Source organism: Protopterus annectens, chromosome 2.part1 (assembly GCF_019279795.1).
Source record: "Protopterus annectens isolate FY-2018-M chromosome 2.part1, PAN1.0, whole genome shotgun sequence".
Classification (NCBI taxonomy): Eukaryota; Metazoa; Chordata; order Ceratodontiformes; family Protopteridae; genus Protopterus; species Protopterus annectens.
In genome coordinates this window covers 1576111051-1576132089 of record NC_056729.1, presented here as the reverse complement: position 1 = coordinate 1576132089, position 21039 = coordinate 1576111051, and the positions used below count along the sequence as shown (strand labels likewise).

Genomic DNA, 21039 nt, shown 5'->3' with positions numbered 1-21039 from the left:
GAAACAGTTGGATTATAGAAGTATTCTAGAAGCAGCAGCTTGGTTCTATGAACTTACCTTTACAAAGCACTGCAAAGTAGATTCCTTCTCTAGGTCTAAGACATACTTTCTTTGGAACATTCTTCAGGGACTCCTGGATCCTCATCTTTCCTCCTCTTAGTCAGTTTAAACAATGGTAATTATCATAGGATGAACATGTTACAATTGTACATAAGTAAACTTACCATAACAGTAGATGTTCGAATGATCAGTGCTACAATAGTTGCTCCCTCCCTTCATCCCACTATTTTTTGTTACCAGAGTGCAGACTTCTGTTTTTATTTTCCTAGTATTAACCTTTTCAGGAGTCTAGTCTCCTTTTCTTGGTTGGCATGCAAGCTCTGAATGGATTGGCACCCAAACTACTACTTTCCTTCAGCTCTGCTCAAGCTTGGTTAATAGTTTGGGTGTATGGAAAGTGCCCTTAAGCTTTGGAGGATGCTGGCTGTTGCATCCTTAGGAGGATGTAACCCATATAGCTAAAGCTACTGCAACAGTGATCATTTGAACAGATACTCTTATGGTACACTTACTTACATGACTGTACTTTCTTCGCTTAAGACCTGGACCTAAAGTGGATATTGATGCACTACTGCAGGTTGCCAGGCAAATCCAGCAACTCTACTTGCTTATTATTTGAAGTGTCCAGACACACTTAATATGTATGCATTGTGGCACTCAGTAGCTAAAGTGCTGCAGTGCATTTTACCCAGTAGAAGATATATCGTTAATGAGATCATTTTTTAATAAGTTTATTAAATTTTCACTTAAGCCATAGGCAAATATGCATTTATATAAATGAAAACAAACCATGTTAACATTTCACTGTTACAAACATTATACATCACATAGATTGGGATCATTATATAAAAGTATGTAATATTACATGAATTGCTCAATTCCTGCCTCACCTCACTCATCTAGAACATTATTCTGCATGTATTGTTCTCACAATTTCCATTTTTCCTATGTAATTTAATTTCAGCCTTTTCTAAAGATCCTACCTCTGGGTCTATATTTCCTCGAAAGATGTGCCCATCGAATCCCTATTCATTGACATGACTACATCAAGGTTTTTCCCTGGAAAAGTAACTAGGTGTCCAGCATTCATTTGACTGAGACCAAATGACTGAAACTTCATTTCACTGACAGTTCATTTGACTGATAATTAGTACTGGCAGTGTCTAGAGCACTGTAAAGCAAGTAAAAGGAAAATGTCCTTTTCCCCACTGTAGTGTGACCCTGGAGTTAGTATATATAGTTAGGGGGGTGTGGGGGGCACAGTCCCCACATTGGGGTGTGTGGGTGGCATAGCCCCCTACTTAGTTTCATGTTATATTCTCTGCTTTTGGTTTTATATTGTTTAGTAAAACCAAAGTAAGTGGGGGGCTGCACCCCTCAACTATATATACTAACTCCAGGGTCCCACTGCAGTGGGGGAAAAGGACATATTCCTTTTACTTGCCTTACAGTGCTTAAAATGTGTCAGTCAAATGAAGGTAACCCATATATATATATATATATATATATATATATATATATATATATATGTGTGTGTGTGTGTGTGTAAAATTATTTAGTTTGTATTATGGTTGCTCTGATGGCCAAGTAGTTTCTTACCCTAGGAAAGAAGTTTGATGATTGTAACATTTGCTGAACGGTTGTTCAGTAGGTAGTGAACAACCGTTTGGTAGCAACGTCTTTCGAGGAAATATAGACCCTCCCCACTTACAGTTCTTTTATCTCTGTTATAATATTCACTACTTCAAATACAATTGGTTTAGACATTGATTTATATTTTCTCATAATTGCTTTTTTGGCAGCCACCAGAATTAAACTTAACGTGGCCTTAATGTGTCTAGACAATTCAGGTCCTGTATCTCAGCTCAAAAGAAATAATTTCCTTAGATCACCCAATGTTTCTGACAGAGTACTCTATTGGGGGGGGGGGGGTAAAATCTGCCAACTCATTAAACTGCCAAAACATATATTCCCAGTTAACTTTCTTCTACATCACACCTCCCAACATTTTCCATCTATCTGAAACATTTTTTGGAGTTTGCTTGGGGTATAAAAAAACCTATGCAAACACTTTCAAGTAAAAATTCTAAATCCTTCTAGGCTTTGTTGCATATTTGGGAGCCATACAAATGTCCTTTGATGTTTCCTTGTGAACTGCACATCCAGTCTGTCTACCCAGTCTTTTTAACCTCCTCTGATTGGTTACTGTAGTTATCATGCAATATTTTATATGCCCTACTAATTATCCCTTTCTTAACAGCAGTTTCTGTTCTAGATTCAACTGAAAACTGTACCGAAACAGTTTTTTTTTTACTTGGGATTTCCCGATCCCTTTCTCTTTGCCTATACTCTGATTTCATTCCCTTATAGGAAAGGCAGGCTGTAGCCTGCAGTCCAAATGTATTCTTAGCCTCTTCCCATTCTATTAACTTTCTCCTCTCTAGTTATTATATCCTAATACTCCTTTCTTTTCAGTAAATCTCAGACCCCTCTTGCCTATTCTCTGTTCCTCTAATTGCAGTCATCCCCATTGGCTGAATATTTTTCTCCATTCTCGTGTTGGCTTAGTTATTAGAATACTTTTTGTTAGTTTATGAATATAATATTCTGTATGGCTGTTGTTATTCTCCTTAAAGATATGCTTCCAAAATCCTTCTCTATTCCTTATTGCTTGAATCCCCCCCTCCTGCTTTCATCATCATCCATTTCCACTTTGAATTTTAGCTCTTTACTAGTGTTATGTATATGAGACTTAACTTTGTAGCTGTAAAATCTCCATTCAAATCAGGTAATCTTAAACCACCGTGTTCTACTGGAGGATCAACTTAGCCTACTTGACCCTTTCCCTTTAGCCCTCCCAGATAAAATCCTCCAGCTCTTTATTAATTACTGTCCTTCTCCTTTGGTTCATAAAAATATGCTTGACATATATAAAATTTTCACTACTTGTATCTTGCTATCCATATTCATATGTGTGAGCTTCCAGTTTCTGTTTTATTTTTTATTGAATCTGTTTCCACATATCCTTAGCTGCTGTCACAGAATTATTTTAACCTATTCCTCTAAATACTTCATTTTATTGTGTCCCCATAAATAGGGGTATTGCAGAACAGTTCATGTGTGCTATTTACAGCTATAGCCTTTGCTTTCTCTTTATTAATTTAATATCCTGAAACATCTTGAAACTGTCTCAGAATGTTCCATAACACTGAGGTGTCCTCTTCTGGATTTATCAAGTACAAAATAATATCATCTGCAGATAAAGCCAACTTTTTTTGATTACCATAACAATTATATCGTTGAACTTCTAAGTTCCTTATTTTCTACGCCAATGGCTCTAAATATAACTCAAATAATAATTGCCTGTGAAGCAATTTACATTCCATGATAATACAGGTAGAGTAGCTGTTATGATAGAAAACTATTACTCCCACTTACACATGACAATTCTTTTGTATGTGTTTTCCCAACGTTTGGCTTGAATGCACACATTAATATTTGACAAGCTGATCTTTTATGCAGTTTCTTCTTCTCGTCTCCATTTGAACGTATGTCATATTTTTCAAGACATATTGCTTCAGTCAAAACACTCAAAAAATAAATTTTCAGAACACACATCCCTTTTAACTTAGATTAAACACACAAGCCTATGTACATTTTCAGCAAATGAAGTTTACCTTTGAAGACAAAAATCCCAGGTTAATCACTGCACCCATAATATTACCTGATCTAAAATTAAGAATCCAGTTTTGTCTTCCTTTTGTTCAACTGTTTGGTATATAGGAAATGACTGAATCCAATGTTGTCAACACTCAGACTTTTAAATCTGAGGTTCAGGAACCTCCCCCCCAACCCGTAATTCCCTTCTGCCTTCACAACTCCTCAGATCTTATTTGCCACTTGGACCAGACAGAGGGAGTTTCAGGGCCTGGACAGATTTGGAAAGTGAACTTATGTTAGTGATGTTTGCCATACACATGCTGAACTATTTTGCACATCTGACAGGTATTCAGAGACACTTGACCAAAGAGCTCTCTGTCTTTCTGTGCTAGCATGATAGCAGATTCCTGCAATATGATGGATTTACAGTTGGCAGCCATACAGTTCATTATGAATATATGCATGCATCTGTTGTCTAAAGCGACGGATGGCACATCTACAGTGGCAGGCATCAGCATTTCCTTACACCACCATGCCTGGATGTGTCTCACTGATTTTGTGGAGAACTTCAAAGTGTCCTTTTTGAATGCTCCCTTTGATTAGTCCACCATTTTTGGGCACAAGATACACTTGACACACTAAAGACGCACTCATCAGGAGTGAACAGGACAGCAAAACCCTGGCTGCAGTTGGGATTAATTTTTTCAGCCCTTAAAGGATCTTTTCCCAGAACCAGAAGGTTGGAAAGAGATTCTGGTTCCGTAAATCTCAGGGTTTTATAATAAATGCTCCTTGAGACAGATTCCCCCTCCCCTGGGGCAAAGAGAGAAACAACAATGGGTGTTGCCCTAGAGAAAGAGGTGATCTGCAGGACCAGTGGTTTCAAGGCCTGTTCACCAATACCTTCCAATGCTTATGGAAGGTTACTCAACTGCTGTTATCTGGAGGCAGTCAGGAGATACTTGTGTCTACTCCCTCATGCCTGGTCTGCTATCTGCCATGATTTGTGGGTGCTGAGAATAATAAACAAAAAATATGTCATCTCCTTTGTTTACCCGCCAAAAGGTTCTCAAAAAACTTCCTGATGTCCCTCCCCCCCTGAAAGGAAGGCATTAGCACAGGAAGTTGCAAAGGCACTAGACAAGCAAGTCATCCAGTAGGCCCCACCAGACCATCTGGAGTCTTTGCAAGATTGTTTTCCATCCTGAAGAAAAAAACGTGACCTCAGACCCATTCTGTACATAAGTCACTTGAACCAGTTTGTGAAGCACACAACATTCTGGATAGTCATGATTCAGTTAATTTTTCCTCTTCTGAAGAAGGCTGACTGGATGTGCTTTGTGGACCTTCAGAAGGCCTACTATTGCATAAAAATAGTGAGGCAGTCCAGGAGGATATCCTTCCATATCACTGTTGTAGTATTCCTAACATAAGTGATCTCCTGCCAAGGATAACTCAATGTCTGGCCAGTATATCAAAGCCTTGGTGTTAACAGGCACCATAGGTTCATAGGTAGGTACTAGGCTATCGGCCCTAGGGCCCATACAAGCCTAGCCAAAAAATGTACCCTGGCTTTCGCCACCCAAGAAAATTATTTTCCTGTGCCCCTGTCAAGCAGAACCACAGAAGTGATCCCTGGGGTGAATTTCCCATTTCCCATCCAATCATCAAGATTTTTCTGGAAGAGTGCTAATGAGGAGCTGTGTTTGACATAGGTAGTCTGTTCCAGAGTATGGGAAGTCTCTGGGACAGGAATCTATCCCTCCAGCATGTTCTGTTTATTGTGTTGACAAGGTTTAGGTCCCTAGAGCATGTAGCTCGGAGGGATTGTTATTTCTTTAAGTAGTGCATGTTCAACAGCTCTGGGTTCCTTTCATTGCCACCATCAACGGGCACTAGTGATGTTGGCCATCTATGACTAATCGATTAACAAATTTACGATTATATGCCTATACGATGAAAAGCAGTTTCGACAGTTAGTTTTCAATTAAAAGTCATTCGATGAATGTTTTCTTGGACGATTAATCATAGACTGAACATTATATTAACTTTAATTTGCATATGTCCATCCTTCTTATCTTGTTACACTGTAAAGCCTGTAAATCTTACAACTTAATAAAAGTATTTGCTTGCTTGCTGCAATAGCTTTAACATATATATGATGACTGATGACTCCCCCCTCCTCACATCTGAAATACACCTGACTGCACACTGTACAAAACTGCTTTATAATATAGCATGCAGTATGCATCGTGATTTTATACAAATATTAATTAAAGAAAAATAGTTTTACTTACAGTAACTTTTTCATTCCCTTTAGCGTCCTTCTAAACGTAATGACATAAAATGGAATATATGCTTTATACTTCATCCACAACTTTAACAATGTCAACACAGTTGCTTTCTTTCTCCGCCACTTTTTTCTTGCAAAGCCATATTTCACATCTATTCATATTGATGCTTTACAGTCTTCTTCCATTTATTCAGTGATTTCAGCATTGCTGATCATCTCCCTGATCATTTCCATAGCTCATCAGCAGTCTCTGGCTCAAGTTTGAGGTACTCCTTATTCTTTTAATCTGTTCCTGTACCTTTTTTTGCATGTCAAGATTTTTTCTTTGGAACAATGGAAAATGTTTCACTGGTCTCTGTGTATGTGCTTTGTTTTGAGAAGAAAGAGAACCAGATTCCCCTTCTATTTGCTGGCTCAATATTTGTTGCATATTTTTTATTTCCTACATAGCCTGTTGTGCATCATAAAATGACTTTGATCTGCTATGAAAAAATATTCTTAAGACAGCTAAATGCAGCATCTTGAGCCTCCGTCTGCTTTTTGACATTCCTTGATTGCCAGGATAGACTTGCTTCTCTTTTTCTTGATTTACAGACAAATAATTTTCTACAAACTTGTTATCTCCAAGTTTTAATACTCTTCTTTTCTGACAATTTTTTCAGTAGCAAATTTTTCTGCTGGAATGATTGCATGTTTACTAAAAAAGGCTGCTTTCTCTTGATCAAGTTTTGGAGTATATACATGGTGTGTCCTTTCAATTAGCAAATCCTACTATGGAACGTCAGCTCAGTTTCTTATTTGTACTTTATAAAATTCTAACTGTGTTCCTTCCAGTTTCTCTGGCACTGCAGACAATCTGTTTTTCTCTACACGCTCTAACTTCTAACTGCATTTTTTGAAGTGGCTCTTCCTGAGAAGTCTCATAGTTAGTCAGCGCTTCCTTCATTTCAACCACTGTTTTGGTTTGTTCATATTTGTCAGCATCTTCTATTTCTTCCAGCCTTTTATTATTTGAGTTGATATATTTCATGAGTGTTTATTTTAAACAGGTCTGGGTAGATCAGATTTATTTTTCCTCTAAATTACTTGAAACCATATCCTGTACCAAAGCTGAAATTGAGCGACTTTTTGCTGAACAGCTGGAGGACTTTCCCTAGCCAGAGTTTTTGCTATCCTTTTCTGTTTGATTTTCTCTCATGTTCTCCAGATTTCTTTTTTGCAGGCATACAAGCAGGGTAATTACTAGCCAGTGACTGAATTTTCTCCAAGTTGGCAGTTTCACTGGGCCCTTTTTACAATTTCTATTTAAAGACTGGGTGAGCTTAAATCAACATTTTGATCAGTGCACAGCCTTCTTAGACGTCACAAATGAGTGTTAAGGAAACAAGTCCAGTGGATGGTATTTTGGGGTTCAGTAGTGTAAGTATGTTTTCCTTATTGTATTTTAAAGTAACACTGCTGGTGACTCATGGGAAATGTAGTTTGTGTAGGCCACTGAATGACAGATGCATGATACATAAATACTCAGTAAAGTGTTAGTTGAGCTCCACTGTTAACAAAAAGTTGTTAGGATATTGTGACCCCGTTGTGAAGTCAAATCAGAAAAGAATATGTGATAATTACCAGCAAAAGAGATGCTTTAAATAACTCAAAATGGTTATGTAGTCTTTTCAGAGAGTTATTCAGTAAGATGAGTGTGATGCTGGAGTGCATAAGCTGGGGTAGGATTGGGTGATGTTGCTGTTCTGTAGTCATTATCCAAAATGTTCATTATGTCAACGTCTGCTTCTTAAGATTGCATTTTTGGAGATGGGCAGAACATATGACATCTACTTAGGACCACTTAACATGTTGTTGATGTTTCAGAAGGAGAGATTATAGCACCTCAGCTTACATGTAGTTGAAGAGAAAGTGAAAATTTGTAGTGTTAGATATATGTACCACCTTAGGTAGGTTTAGGTAATGAGAAAACTATTTTAGATATAATCAGAAAAACAAAAGGGCATATAGCTAAGCTGAAAGTCTGTGTACTGTGAAATAAATATGCGGAACTGTGCCTTCTTCTGAAGAATTGTGGGGAGGGGACTCATCATAGTCTTTCAGTGGAATGTGATATAGTTAAAAAAAAAAAAAAAGTGTCTTGCAAGAATTTGTGGGCCAGTCATATGGCAGTCATGATGCAGATAAAATGGTATCTGCATTGACTCAACAAACAGTCCTTGTTTGATGTTAACATTCATTATATGGTCTTGATGAAACCACTGTTGCAGTAGCATAAAGCTATATGGAACATATTGTGCCAAGGATAAGACATGCAGCCAGTATACAAATGGTTTTAGAACCTTCCATACTATCTGTACATCTGAGGCAGCACAAGGGCACACTGGTGTAAAAGCAGACTTACAGGTGCGAAAATTCTTGTTGTTGAAGATTTCAGTCAGACCCTGTCTTCACTGCATCTCCAGAGATTCTGTGGTCAGTTAGTTCATCTTTTGTACACAAGTACTCCCTAGGGAACTGACCTTCCTCTTTTCAATAAAAAATTGTGAAAATGTTTCTATGTGTAGAAGAAAAGGGGAAATAATCTTCGTGGTTGTCTACACTATAAGGATTCCCATGCAGCCTGTTTTTGTCTAGGAGAGACCCTCTATGTCCACTCCTACCATATTTGCTTGTTGTTTTCCACAAGATGATAAGTCAGTTTAACAGCCTTATCATTTTCCTTGAAAATCAGGAGCTGAAGGCCATTACCAGTTTGGTTATGGAGTCGGCTCAACTTCCGTAGATGTCAGTCTTATGAATCTGAAGAAAAAAAAAGTCTGCAAAAGATGCTTCTGAAGGGGGTTACACCTTCATCCTGTCATCACCAGTCTATGACAAATGACTGCTGTGATCCTGTTTTGAGTCCTTGGACCATTTATTGGATACTTCCAACCCAGCTGGTACTGTGTCTTGGGACATTGCTATGGGTTGGGAGCCTAGCATGTCCTCAGAGTCCAGTTATATAGCTCTTGCTGAGGAGGGAGAACCCCCTTTGTATTGTTAGAAAGGCCGAATAGAATCCGTCAGTTGTTGGTTAAGGATGATGCAGCAAGCTCAGTAATGGAAGTACAGACATCTGATACTTCCTGGTCTGTACCTTTAGGGACTCAGAAAAAGAAGACACAAAAAAAAATAGATGTATTTCACCACCTTCTACTAATTCTGCCAAAGAAACTAAAGAAGAGTGTTTTGGTTTTGCCAAGGGAAGCCTTCCAGTCGTTACAGTCTTCTTCTGCTTTTCACATTGAAAATGAATAAAGTCTCCCTTTTCCTCAGATTTACACTCTTTGCTTGTGGCAGAAGAGGAGGGCCTGGACTATGCTTCTCAAATAGCCTTTCCAACTTCTTTGGATTCAGAAATTTAGGAGAATATTTCCTCAGAGTCTTCTGTAAAGGAATTATCCTTTTCTGGCACAATTACCAGAATGAAGGACCTCTTCCAGTTCAAAGAAAAAGAAATACTCGACACGCAAGACGTATAATGAACTCCTTCAGGTGAATACTCCAAACTTCTTGATATTCCTCCTGTCATTTGGTGCCCTGGAGGATGCTTTCAATTCTGCACATGCTTCTCTAGATAGTCCACCACCTGCATCCAAACAGCCTGATGAGCTTTGTAAAGTACCTGAAACTCACAGATTCCTGTTTTGTAAACTCTTTGGAGATCCTGCGATGGTTTTTATGGCAGAAAAACTCCAGTTGTAAACAATGAACAATTGTTAACACAGTCTCTTCTGACAAGAATGGGAGAACCTTTGACAGGTATGGGAAAAAGTCTGTACATGCTTCACCTTAGCCTTTAGGACAGAAAGTTGTCAATGCATCCTTTACCTTAGACTTTAGGACAGAAACTTGCCAGGTTGACATGGCTAAATTTCTGCTTGCAGCTTTTGCAGATATGTTTAAGACTTTTGCTGAAGTATCATCTTCTGAAGGAAAGTCTTCCCTGTTTAACATGCTTTCTTCAGTATTTCAAGTTACTGAACATACTCTTAAATCTACATATGGTGCAGCTGATGCAGTCTGTGTTATGCATGGGTGTGTTTGACTGAGATTGCAAATTCTACCAGAAGATATAAAGATAGAGGTCCTTAATGTTCCATTGAATAAAGAAGCTTTATTTTAATTCTTCTCATCTGAGGTATTGAAATGCCTTGATGAAGGAGGAAAAGCGTTTAAGCTGATTTTTCAGTCATCCATACCTAAATAGAACAGTAATTACCCCTCCAACCGAGAGTTCTATATCATAAGATTGACATCTTAAAATTTCGACTCACCTTTCGACATGAAAATGTCAAACGCCAAGTTTATTGAACGGCCAAATCACCAATTTCTTTCCAAGGGAAAGAAATTGGAAGGCCAGCAAACACCACCACATAAAAACAAACATATTTAAGTGGGGGGGGGCTTCACACCCCCACTAACTGAATATTCTAACTCTGAGATCACACTACAGTCGGGGAAAGGGGAGGTGTGAAAGAACGGCCAACCGATTTCTTTCCCTTGGAAAGAAATCCGTGATTTGACCGTTCGACAAACTTGGAGTTCGACATTTCCGTGTCGATGAAAGGTGTGTTGATCTTATGCTATAGACCTAAACCAGGACCCTTTTTTAGGAAAAAACAAGCCAAGCAAAAATCTGGCAAGCAACAGTATAAAAGAAAGTGGCAAGGGGGATACAAAGAAAAAAATGGTGGGGAGCCGAGCCGTTCTCATACATACTAAAATGCATAGTCAACCCAGTCAAATCCCCTCCTGTCCCCACCCTGGTCATCCACTCAATCTAACAAATAATGTTTCTCTTTTTTTTTTTCCACTTTATAATCAAATCACATTGGATTCCTGAGTAGTGGAAACACAGATGGTATTGGAAATCCCTCCCAACCTTGGGGTCCCTCCACATCCTCTGAATCAAACTCTTCTGTTTCCTCACATTCTATCACATATGTTATCTCAAGACATCATAGAACCAGTTCCAAAATCTCTACAAAGCAGAGGATTTTATTCCAGAATATTTTAGTACCCCAAAAAGAGGAAGCTGGAAGCCTGTTTTATTTCAGTTTCTTCTCAGTCAGTTCATAAAAGTTCTAAAACTCAAAATGCTTACCCCTCATACTTTTTTCCCCCTTATCCCTCCAGTTTGTTTTGTTGACTCAGGCATCATATTTATATTTACAGAGACTTCAAACCTTATTTAAGGTTTTCTGCACCTGGTTTACATTTTTAGTTCTCTTCTTTACCCTTTGGGCTTACCAGAGCTCCAAGGGTATTCACAAAATGTCAAGTTTCCCTTCTGTTAATCCCTCAACTCACTATTGCCCATAAAATTCTATACCAACCCAATAATACCCCTATACTCTCTAAACTTTTAATCCCTTATAACAACCTAAACTCCCTTCGCTCTTCCAGTAAACTTTTGGCTACTATTACAAAGACTAATAATTCTTCTGGTGACTCTCTATTCAATAATACTGTAGGAAGGAACTGGAATCTGCTCCCCAGTGATAGAACACTTACCACATCTCTACCTCTCTTTAAACATAAAATCAAAGATTACTTCCAAAGCCACTGGCTCTGTTCCTGTACAAAACCTGACTAATCTTTTACCTCTTCTGTGCTTTTCTAATACTCTGAGCTTTCCTGTGCTTTTCTAATACTCTGAGCTTTCCTACTACTTTATTTTCTTTCTCTCTTTTTGTGAGTCTGCTTCAATCTATCTCCCTAGAGTTTTTTTGTCTGTTTCCTCTTTCCCCTTTGTTAATCTCTCTCTTCCATTCTTTTTACTTTTCCTTCACTTTTCTTAAACTGCTTCCCTTCCTCCTCTCCTACGATAGAGTTTCTCTTTCTCCTTTTGGTACTAAGATTAGTTCTATAAATTATTATAAATCAATTTTTGCTCTCTGCTTTATGCCTTGTTCTTGATGTTATTACAGCTAATACTGTTATCCTTAGAAATGTGATTTTTTATGTGTATACCTGTAATTGGGTTCTATTTTTTTTTTTTATTGTCTCGCCATTTATGATGATTTGTCAATTTGATTGTCTATTTTTGACCTTTTGTTAAAATTTATGTGGAGCTTTTCTCCCCGGGCCTCTACTGAAAATGGGAATATATCCAGCTAGACTAGCCCGGTCAACAAATGTAAAATAAATAAATAAATAAATAAAGCTGCAATGATTGCTTATTGCAGGATGCAGGGACTCCACATATTTCTTTACTTTACAATTGCTTTATTTTTATAGATTCTTTTCAGATCTGTCAGTAATCACGTCTTCCTTTTGTCATGATATTTTTAAAACATAGGCTTCTATGTCAGTTTGGAGAAGTTTTCTGTCTTCCCTGCTCACAGACTGATGTTTCTAGAATGCTTTGTAGACGCATCTCTTAAGATGGCTTATTGTCTCCCAAGAAAAGTTAACATTTTAATGTCTCCATTTCTTAAAGTTTTCCCATCAATTTATGACCACTGTAAAGGATTCTCTCAGGATTTTACTATATATGGCTTCCACAATCCTAATGATCCCACTAGCCAGACTGCACATGAGAAAAATACAGTGGTTTCTCAAGTTAGTCTGGACTCATCACCAGCATTTGTATATCTTTTCCAATCTCAGTGTTGGAATTTATGAGTAAGAAACTGTGATGGTACGTGAATTAGATGATGTTAAATCCTGTTCTTTCCCTGTCTCTTCCCTCACTTTCTGAGTCTGTAACTACAGATGCATCAAACTGCATGAGGAGAAGTTACCCACAGGCATCAAAGTACAGGGATTTGGTACAATCAGTTCAAGAAATAGCACACAAACGTCAAAGGAATGATGGGCTTAATAAATGCATTAAGGACCCTAAATCATTTGTGGACTTTAGCACCTTTTCAGGTAATCACCAACAGCACCACTATGATGTTGTATATAAACAAACAAGAAGGAACCAGCTCTTACTCCCTATGCAGAATAACCAAGATAGCCTTGGAAACTGCAACTCAGTGCAGTCTTTCCCTCCAGGCTACTTGCATCCCATCAGAGCAGAACACAGTGGCAGACACATTGAGCAGATGCAGTACAGACTCTCACAAGTAAATATTATACCTGGAAGTCTTTCGGGAGATAATCCAACTGTGGTGAATCCCACCAAATAGAAATGTTTGCCTTCTGTTCAACACACGAGTAAACAGATTTAGCTCCAGAGCACCTTGCAGAAAGACCTGTAAGGCTGATTCCTTTTCCTTCCTGTGGACATGAATGTTCTTGTATGCCTTTCCCCTCTTTCATCTGATGACTGGAGTTCTTTTAAAGATCTCATATGACTCACCAGCAATCATTCTGGTAACTTCCCTTTGTCTTGGACAAAGTTGGTTCAACCGTCTCATGAAAATGTCTTTTGGCAGTTACCTCTGTCTTCCCTACAGAATGGTTCTATTCACACAGGACAAGGGACCACTGATCCACCCCAGCTTGCAGGATTTACATTTTACTTTTTGGATGATTGCATTTTAATCCCACGTGTGAACCTTTCCTATGAGGATGTGTAGCAATTGTTAATGGTTGCTCGAAAACCTCCCAGTATAAGGTGTATTTAACGAAATGGAAGAGGATTTTCTAGTTGGTGCCACAAATAGAACAAGGACCCATCCAGTGCAGAGGCCCCTTTGATTTTCCAGTGTCTGTGTGATTTACTCAAATCAGACCTTTCTTACCCATCTATTAAGATTCATCTTTTTGCTGTTTGTTTGTCTGCCTTTAGGTCCCCTTTCTTCCTTGTTCTAAGTGCAATCGTTTTTTAAATGGGTATTGCATATTCATCCGCTTCCAAACAGGTGAACTTTTCTGGGAGTCTCAGCTTTGTCTTGGAAAAACTCAGTCTTCCTCCTCTTGAACCAGCTCATCAGGTTGAGTTGAAGTTCTTGACATGGGAAACTGTTTTACTCACTGCTCTGACTTTGACTAGTTGAGTACCCAAGTTACAACTATGATGGTGATACGACCCTTTCTGACAGAATAACCATAAGAACTAGTCCTTCCTTCATGCTTAAGGTGGTCTCTGAATTTACTTTAAATCAATCTGTTCATCTCAACGGAAAATGGTGGTGAGACCATCCTACATAGTCCTGATGTCCGCAAACAGCTCAGATACTACATTGATAGGAGAAAGTAATTCAGAGCTTTTGATCTGCCCTTTATTTCATTTGATGGAAAAAGAAAAGGACAACCAGTGTCAAAACAGTCTTAAATGATCTTCCAATTGCATCGATGTTTGTCATTTTTCACCATGGAAAGTCCCTCTTTCAGAAAGTGAAAGCTCATGCTACCAGAGCTTTGGCTGCTTCTAGGGAATTTTGGAAAAAAGGTGGACAATTGTCCACAATCTTCTGTACTCATCTTTACCAAACATTACAAAACTGACTTGTACACCAGAGCCAGAGCAGAATTTGCTAAGACTGTTTTCCAGGAGCTCCTGGACTCTGACCCTTCTTACTCCTCCATGGCAATCATCCCATGTAGATTTATGGTACTGAGACAGCGATCTAATAATGAACATAGATATGTAGTAAATGTACCACACCAGTAAATGTTTAAATAGTTCATTGTCACTTTTGCAGTACTGCAGCCATCACCTTTCCTCCATTTTTTTTTCTACCTAATGGACTGTATTCCTTCTCTAGCTATCTCTTGACTAGGGTGGGGTTACCCTTGTTCTACTTTCACATAACACAAACATTTCCAGATTGGACTTTGGTCCTTCAAGTTACGTAGTACAGCCTCCCTTTTCTGAGAGGCAAGAAAGCTCTGAATTTTGCCACCCTTCCTGCTGCCTCAGATGTGTGGTACATGTGGAAGATGCCAGAAAGCTCTTGTATACTTGTTGGATGTCTGATCCTTGGTAAGACATGCCCGTTGTAGCTGTATTCTGCTGAAACAGTGATTTATTTGCTATTATGGTGAGTTTATTTACACAACTGTGCTTTCCTGTTACTACTATTTGATATTGTGTTATGTGTTATGATAAAGGCGATGGTCCACCATAGGTTATTAAACTAAATGCTGTGTATCCACAATGTAACTCCAGCTTCTGCTATTGCACTAGTTTCAGTTTTATAACTTGAAGCAATTTCTTTTAAATTTGCATTCTACTAAGCTCCAAAGATTATTTTTTTTATTGTCTTGGGTGAATGTTACAGCTCAGTTTATCTTATTTTTGAGTTTATTATTTGCTTACACTAATTTCATAGAATTCATCTTTTACTCTAATTGTTACAGGAACATTCTATGGCAGCATTGGCTCGCGTGGAACGAACTGATTTCCTGTCCCCCATGTGCATTGGAGAGGTGGCTCATGTCAGTGCCGAGATTACATACACTGCTAAGCACTCCGTGGAGGTTCAAGTCCAGGTTATTGCAGAAAATATCCTAACTGGTATGTCTTGAACTGTATTACATGAATAACTCTGACATACTTTGGGAACACACACACACACAAAATATAAACTATTAATTGCAAGTACTACATAATATTCAATGCACAGTTGTATACAACTCTTATAAAGAAGACATTTTCCATTTTACAGAATAGAACTGAATCTTGGTCTCCTTTTAAAAAGGTAATTTGTCTTAGCTTTGGCTTAGTGAGACTGATCCGGTTAACAAAGCTGAATAAATTGCTGCTCCACATTTCACTATATAAAATTGTCTTTGCATCCTTCACAAACACTATTTAACTTTTTTTTCATTCTGCAGTAAGGGTCTGCTTTTTCTCTAACTTTTGGGTATAGCTTCCTTTAGGTCTGTTGATTGTGAATGAGGCATTACCAAAGGGCCAGAGTGCAATGTGTGGGTATTGTAATTTGCTGTTGGCAGTGAGTGAGTGGGCGGATTTATATTTTAAAGATATTAATGCTCATCTTGTGCAGCTCATAAATCCACCCACTAAGCATTTTGAGTTAAAATGTAATTGTCTTTACAACTATAGGTTGCACATCAGAGGAAGAATGCTTTCTGCGGAATTTCCAGTTGCCTCAGTTGTATAGCATTTCATCTTAGCTGATGGTACTCTGGGTGGTATGGTTTTAAGTGTAAAACTGGATACTTAACTCAATCTTTTCTACTTTTGTATACATCCTGTAAATATGCACACCAAACATTGTGACAAAAAAAAATATTTTCTATATAGCTTTCTGTCACCGAAAGCCATTGGATGATAAAGATTTGCTATGTGGCATACACAGTGTTTTTTTGTGCATTGACCATCACATAGCAGTATGTGTACCTGAGATAAGTTTTGTTATTTTTTTGTTGTTTCAGTGAATGGCACATCTTGTAAAAGTTACCTAACCCACTGATCTTCTTTGAATCACTGCATTTGAATGTAAGAATCTGAGGTTGCATAGTAATAATTATTGTATCTCCCTTTCTGCTGTGTGTGTGTGTCTGGACTGTAAATGAGCCTATTGTTTGTTGGGTTTGACAGTGGCTTTATTTGCAGACCTTGACTGACTTTACAGTCTTTACAATGCGGCCAGTCAGCATGTCACATGCTGTTTTAGGTTAAGATTGTTTCAAAGTGAAGAGCCATGTATATGCTGTGGCAATATAATTGTCATTTGTCACAGTAGCATGCCAGTCTTTTAACTGAGCCCAAGTCACATGTGGAGACACAGAGGACTGAACATTCTGGGGAATAATGTTGTGGAATCATAACACCTAAATGTGTTGCTGCTGACAGAATTATTAAAGAAGGTGGTGAATTTAGCTTCTAATAACTGAACACTTGATAGTAACAGGAGTTGCCACTGACTTGCTGTTGCTGTGAATACAGCTTTGGAATTGTAAATTTAAGGTTTGCAATTTTGCATTGTGTTTATTATTTACTCTTATTTATTACAATTTATTTTTGTTTAAATTTTTGTTTTACATTTGCAGCATTTTATTTTTTATCTTGGAGTTTTAAAAGTTAAGTATTTAGGACAAGTTAGGAAATGTTTATTTTCTGCTCTCTGCTCTGACTGCAAAGAGATTTAAGACTAGGTAAGTTGTACGAAGAGCTGATAACTTTAAATAATAAATGCTACTCATCAGAGAAGGAAAAGGTTTTAATTTTTTTGGTGCATCCACTGACCTGTTGCTTTTGTGAAACTGTTGCCCAGGCACCTACCCTTTTCGTGTTGTACTATTAAACTCAGTGGTTGTTGAGTGGCCTGGCCGATTTGTACATTTGACTTTGGAATCATCTCAATGTTTCATCTTGTATGCTTATGCTAGTGAGTACTAGGAGGGTCATCCCCTTAGACTGTTAAAAACATCTGCTACTCTTTCATTAAATATTGTCTCACTGTTTAGTGTACACTGCAATACAAAGAGGAATTAATCAATTTTATTACATCCGACCACTGAAATCGCAGACATCTGGGCAAGCCTACCAATGACTGGCAGCCTGTAAACCACATCTTACGAATCAGCTTGGGATTAGTGCTTCTGTTTTGCTCTTGGTGAAAAGAACACAGGGATATTATTTTCTAGCCTTCCTAGATACTACCAATCACTAAAAAAGTGTGAAACCTTTCTTAGGAACCAGCTTGGGATCAGTGCTACTGTTTTACTCTTAGTGAGAGAAGGAGCACACAAGTTTTGATTCCTGACTGTCTCTGTTTGGGCAATGGGTATGGGATGTCCCTGACTGGTGTTGTTTTGTATCATTGTGAAGCTGAGCTCTCTTGCACTAAGCTGATGCACATGCTTTCCAGGGCATCTACCAGGAAACGGCTACAATAAGCCTACAGACCCATGGAACATGTGGGACGAGACTGCTGGGTCACCTGCTTCTTAAGAAGTAGCTTAGGATTAGTGCTATGTTTTGCTTCTGGTGAGAGAAGGACCAAAGAGATGTTGATTCCTAGCCAAGCGTTGCTGCAGTGAATCCAGCACAAAAGGTAGCTATGTAGTATACAGTGGGCAAGTAAACAATATTTATCATTCTTGGCTAAATTAGTTTTTGCTGAAATTAGTTTACTGGTTTCTTCTAGTGGCCAAAGAATTATCCCAGGCTAATTGTGGGCATGACTTGCTACAGAAGCTAAATTCAAATGTTTCTGTTGAATGGTGTGCTCCTTTTGTTGTGTATTTTCTGTGTTCTAAATTAGGTGATTTAGCTTGATGCCACACATCATTCAGTGACACTGCACTGTAGACACAAGTATTTAGAGGTTAAACTTTCTTTATACAACCTACTTCCCCAATTCTTATTTTACTTTAAATACTGACTAGTTGTGCAAAGAGGTTTTGGTGTGTGCTAGGTAGTAGGCTTGCTCTTTGCGTGTGAATTAGAGTATTCATTTTAGATAGGCTTGCACTAGGTGGTACTTTGAGCTTTGTTTCTAGACTTAGACTGTTTGTTTTAGACAACAGCTCTAGTAAATCAGCTCCAAACCTGATAGGTGCAACTCCCCATGTAACCCACATCAGTAAGCACCTGGAGGTATGGACTGCACTTTCCAAATGTCTGTGTAGCCAGTCTGGTTGACAAGTGCATCCGGAGACAATGTAACAATTGTCTCATGTTTACTGACAACCACCTGCTACTTAAACCAGTGGACACTTGCCAGTACCACATATCACCACACTAAGGGTGGGAGGTTGGCATAATGGATAAGGTATTTACCTTACAAACACAAGGTGCAAGGTTTGATTCTCACATGGGATAATTTGCTAGGCTTAAAATGGCCCACAAGGGCAATTAGCCTAGTACTAACCTATGAAACAAAACACACAAAAGCCCATAAAGCAAAACTCCTTGCAGTCCAATATGCTAGTTATAGGTGACTGTGTATTGAGATATACAGATGTACCACTCAGGCTGTGCAAGGTGGGGGTCTCAATTAGTTGCCTACTAGTGTTTGCTATATTATACAAGCAATCATGTTCTCATATCACATGTATATACATGTCACAGTCATAGTACACTTGGATGTAAATGGCTCAAGACCTACCTCCGTAGACTAAATGATGAAAGACACAATGGAGCTCTCAGAATATGTACATTAGACTGGTAAGAACTTTGCCTTGAACAGCATTCTGCCACCCCCAAGAATGATGCCACAATACGAACAAAAATTTATTATTTTCAACAATTCATTCAGTGTAAAAAAATTGCTTGGCTTCTGGAATCATTCAAAGGGTGTACAATGTATATTAGCCGGAGAGGAGATGGTAGACAGCACTTAACTGCTTTGCCAGGGATATGCCTGTACCTCTCTTCCCAAGGCTTTTGTATATTAGCTAAATCTTTGTCTCTCTGGTCAGCCTGAAACATGACGTGTCAGACCTCTACAGAGGCTATTCAGTATCAGTCTCAAAACAGGCTTCATGCCAGATGAATGAGTTAGAGTAGAGGGATCTGTAAGTTATCTGTTTTCTTATTTATTAAATGCAAAGTGATCCTTTCTGTAGCCTAACAGATGGTGTTGGTCAGCTTATGGGTCTATAATTAGCCAAGGCCATTAAAGCTCCAACTTTTTGCAAGGGAATGACTGCTGTTGTCCTTCATCTGGTGCAATACTTGTTTTGAGACTGATTGAATAGTTTCTGCAGGGGGATCAGACAAGTCTTGTTTCAAAAGAGACTGTTAGACAGCCTAGTATGCTATCTGGTCCCATTGACAGAGTATTCATGGCCTTAAGAACTAGTTGTGGAAGATTTGGTGGGTATGCTATCTGAGGATATTTGAGGGGATTGAAGTTTGAGGTAAATTTGTATGCTAGTAGATTGTCTATGTCTACTGATACATCATAAGAAATTGTAAAAATTGGGAGTTAATTGAAGTGAGAAAGATACTCAGAGTCAGCCTGATGATGTAGAGGGATAAAACCTTGACTACTGCCCAGCTGGCCCATGTTCGATCTGCAGCTCAGTTAACTGATGGTCTGTCAGGAGGATGGGCAGTGCCAATTTTGGGTGTTGGGTAGATGGTCCCCACCCAGCTATATCTGTCACTTCAGTGTTGTGGGCTGCATGTCTCATTAACTCTGAAAGCAGGGGTCTATTTAGGAATGGGCATGCATTGTGGCTGCCCAAGCCACTGGAGGTTGCTCCTGTTCCACACATGAAGGAGGGGGTATATGTGGACAGGAAAGGAGTATTGGCAGTCCCTGTGGTAATGCAAGTATGCACATGTCCACCTAGGAGATGGGTTAGGGCTGTAACAGAAAATTGCTATATGAAGAACACAAATGCCCCCCCCCCCATGTCTGACCAGATGCTGCAGATCTAGCCTAATGAGATTTTTAATGTCTATGTTAATCAAGTCTGGTGTGTTCCATGGTCTTACAAATTAAACACATTAGGCTGAAGGGCCTAAGGTTTCTGGGAGCAGTATTAAGGGGATCTTTATGAAGGGGGATCACCAGTGCTGTACTCCATACTTCTAGCCTGTAGCGAGGCTTAGGTTAAATAATAACATATGGAGAAGTTCCTCCAAGACGTTTAGTGATGTATAATAGACGTCACAATATGTGGTCTGGGCCCATGGAGGAAGTGTTCTTTGTCTTTGATATCACTTTCAGTGTATGTTCTTTATAAATGATTGTGGGTTTGAGGTGTATAGATATCACAGGCTTTATTTATCTGCTAGTATATTGGCAATGTTCAACAGGTCTGAGTAGGTTTTGACATTATTATGAGTTCTGTGCATTGCTGAGTGTTGTTTCTTACTTCTCTAACATATCTAAAGAAGGATTTGTTATTGACCCTGGCTTCAGATGCCAGCCCAAGTTCGTGGGCTGTCCTACTAGATCTTATAGTCTTTTTTAAATTCTGTAAACCAACAACAATTTCAGAATGAGGAAATACATCACAGTCAAAAAGTGTCCACAAAAAAAAAATGTCAGCAGATGGTTGCAATGAAATTTATTCAGAAAACAGTATAGTTAAGCTCTGTCATCTTAAAATACAATAGACTTTATCAGAACTAATATTACATCTGGGACTCAGCATTT

The 21039-nt window shown here is 38.6% G+C and overlaps 1 protein-coding gene across 3 annotated transcripts in view; it reads left to right on the top strand.

Moving 5' to 3' along the window:
* ACOT7 (acyl-CoA thioesterase 7) overlaps positions 1-21039 on the top strand; it is a 2743423-nt gene that overhangs the window by 817476 nt on the left and 1904908 nt on the right. For all 3 annotated transcript variants that reach the window (XM_044063020.1, XM_044063019.1, XM_044063021.1), the window contains exon 3: positions 15314-15470. In XM_044063020.1, coding sequence (XP_043918955.1) covers positions 15314-15470 — 157 coding nt within the window. The remainder of the gene's footprint in view (positions 1-15313; positions 15471-21039) is intronic.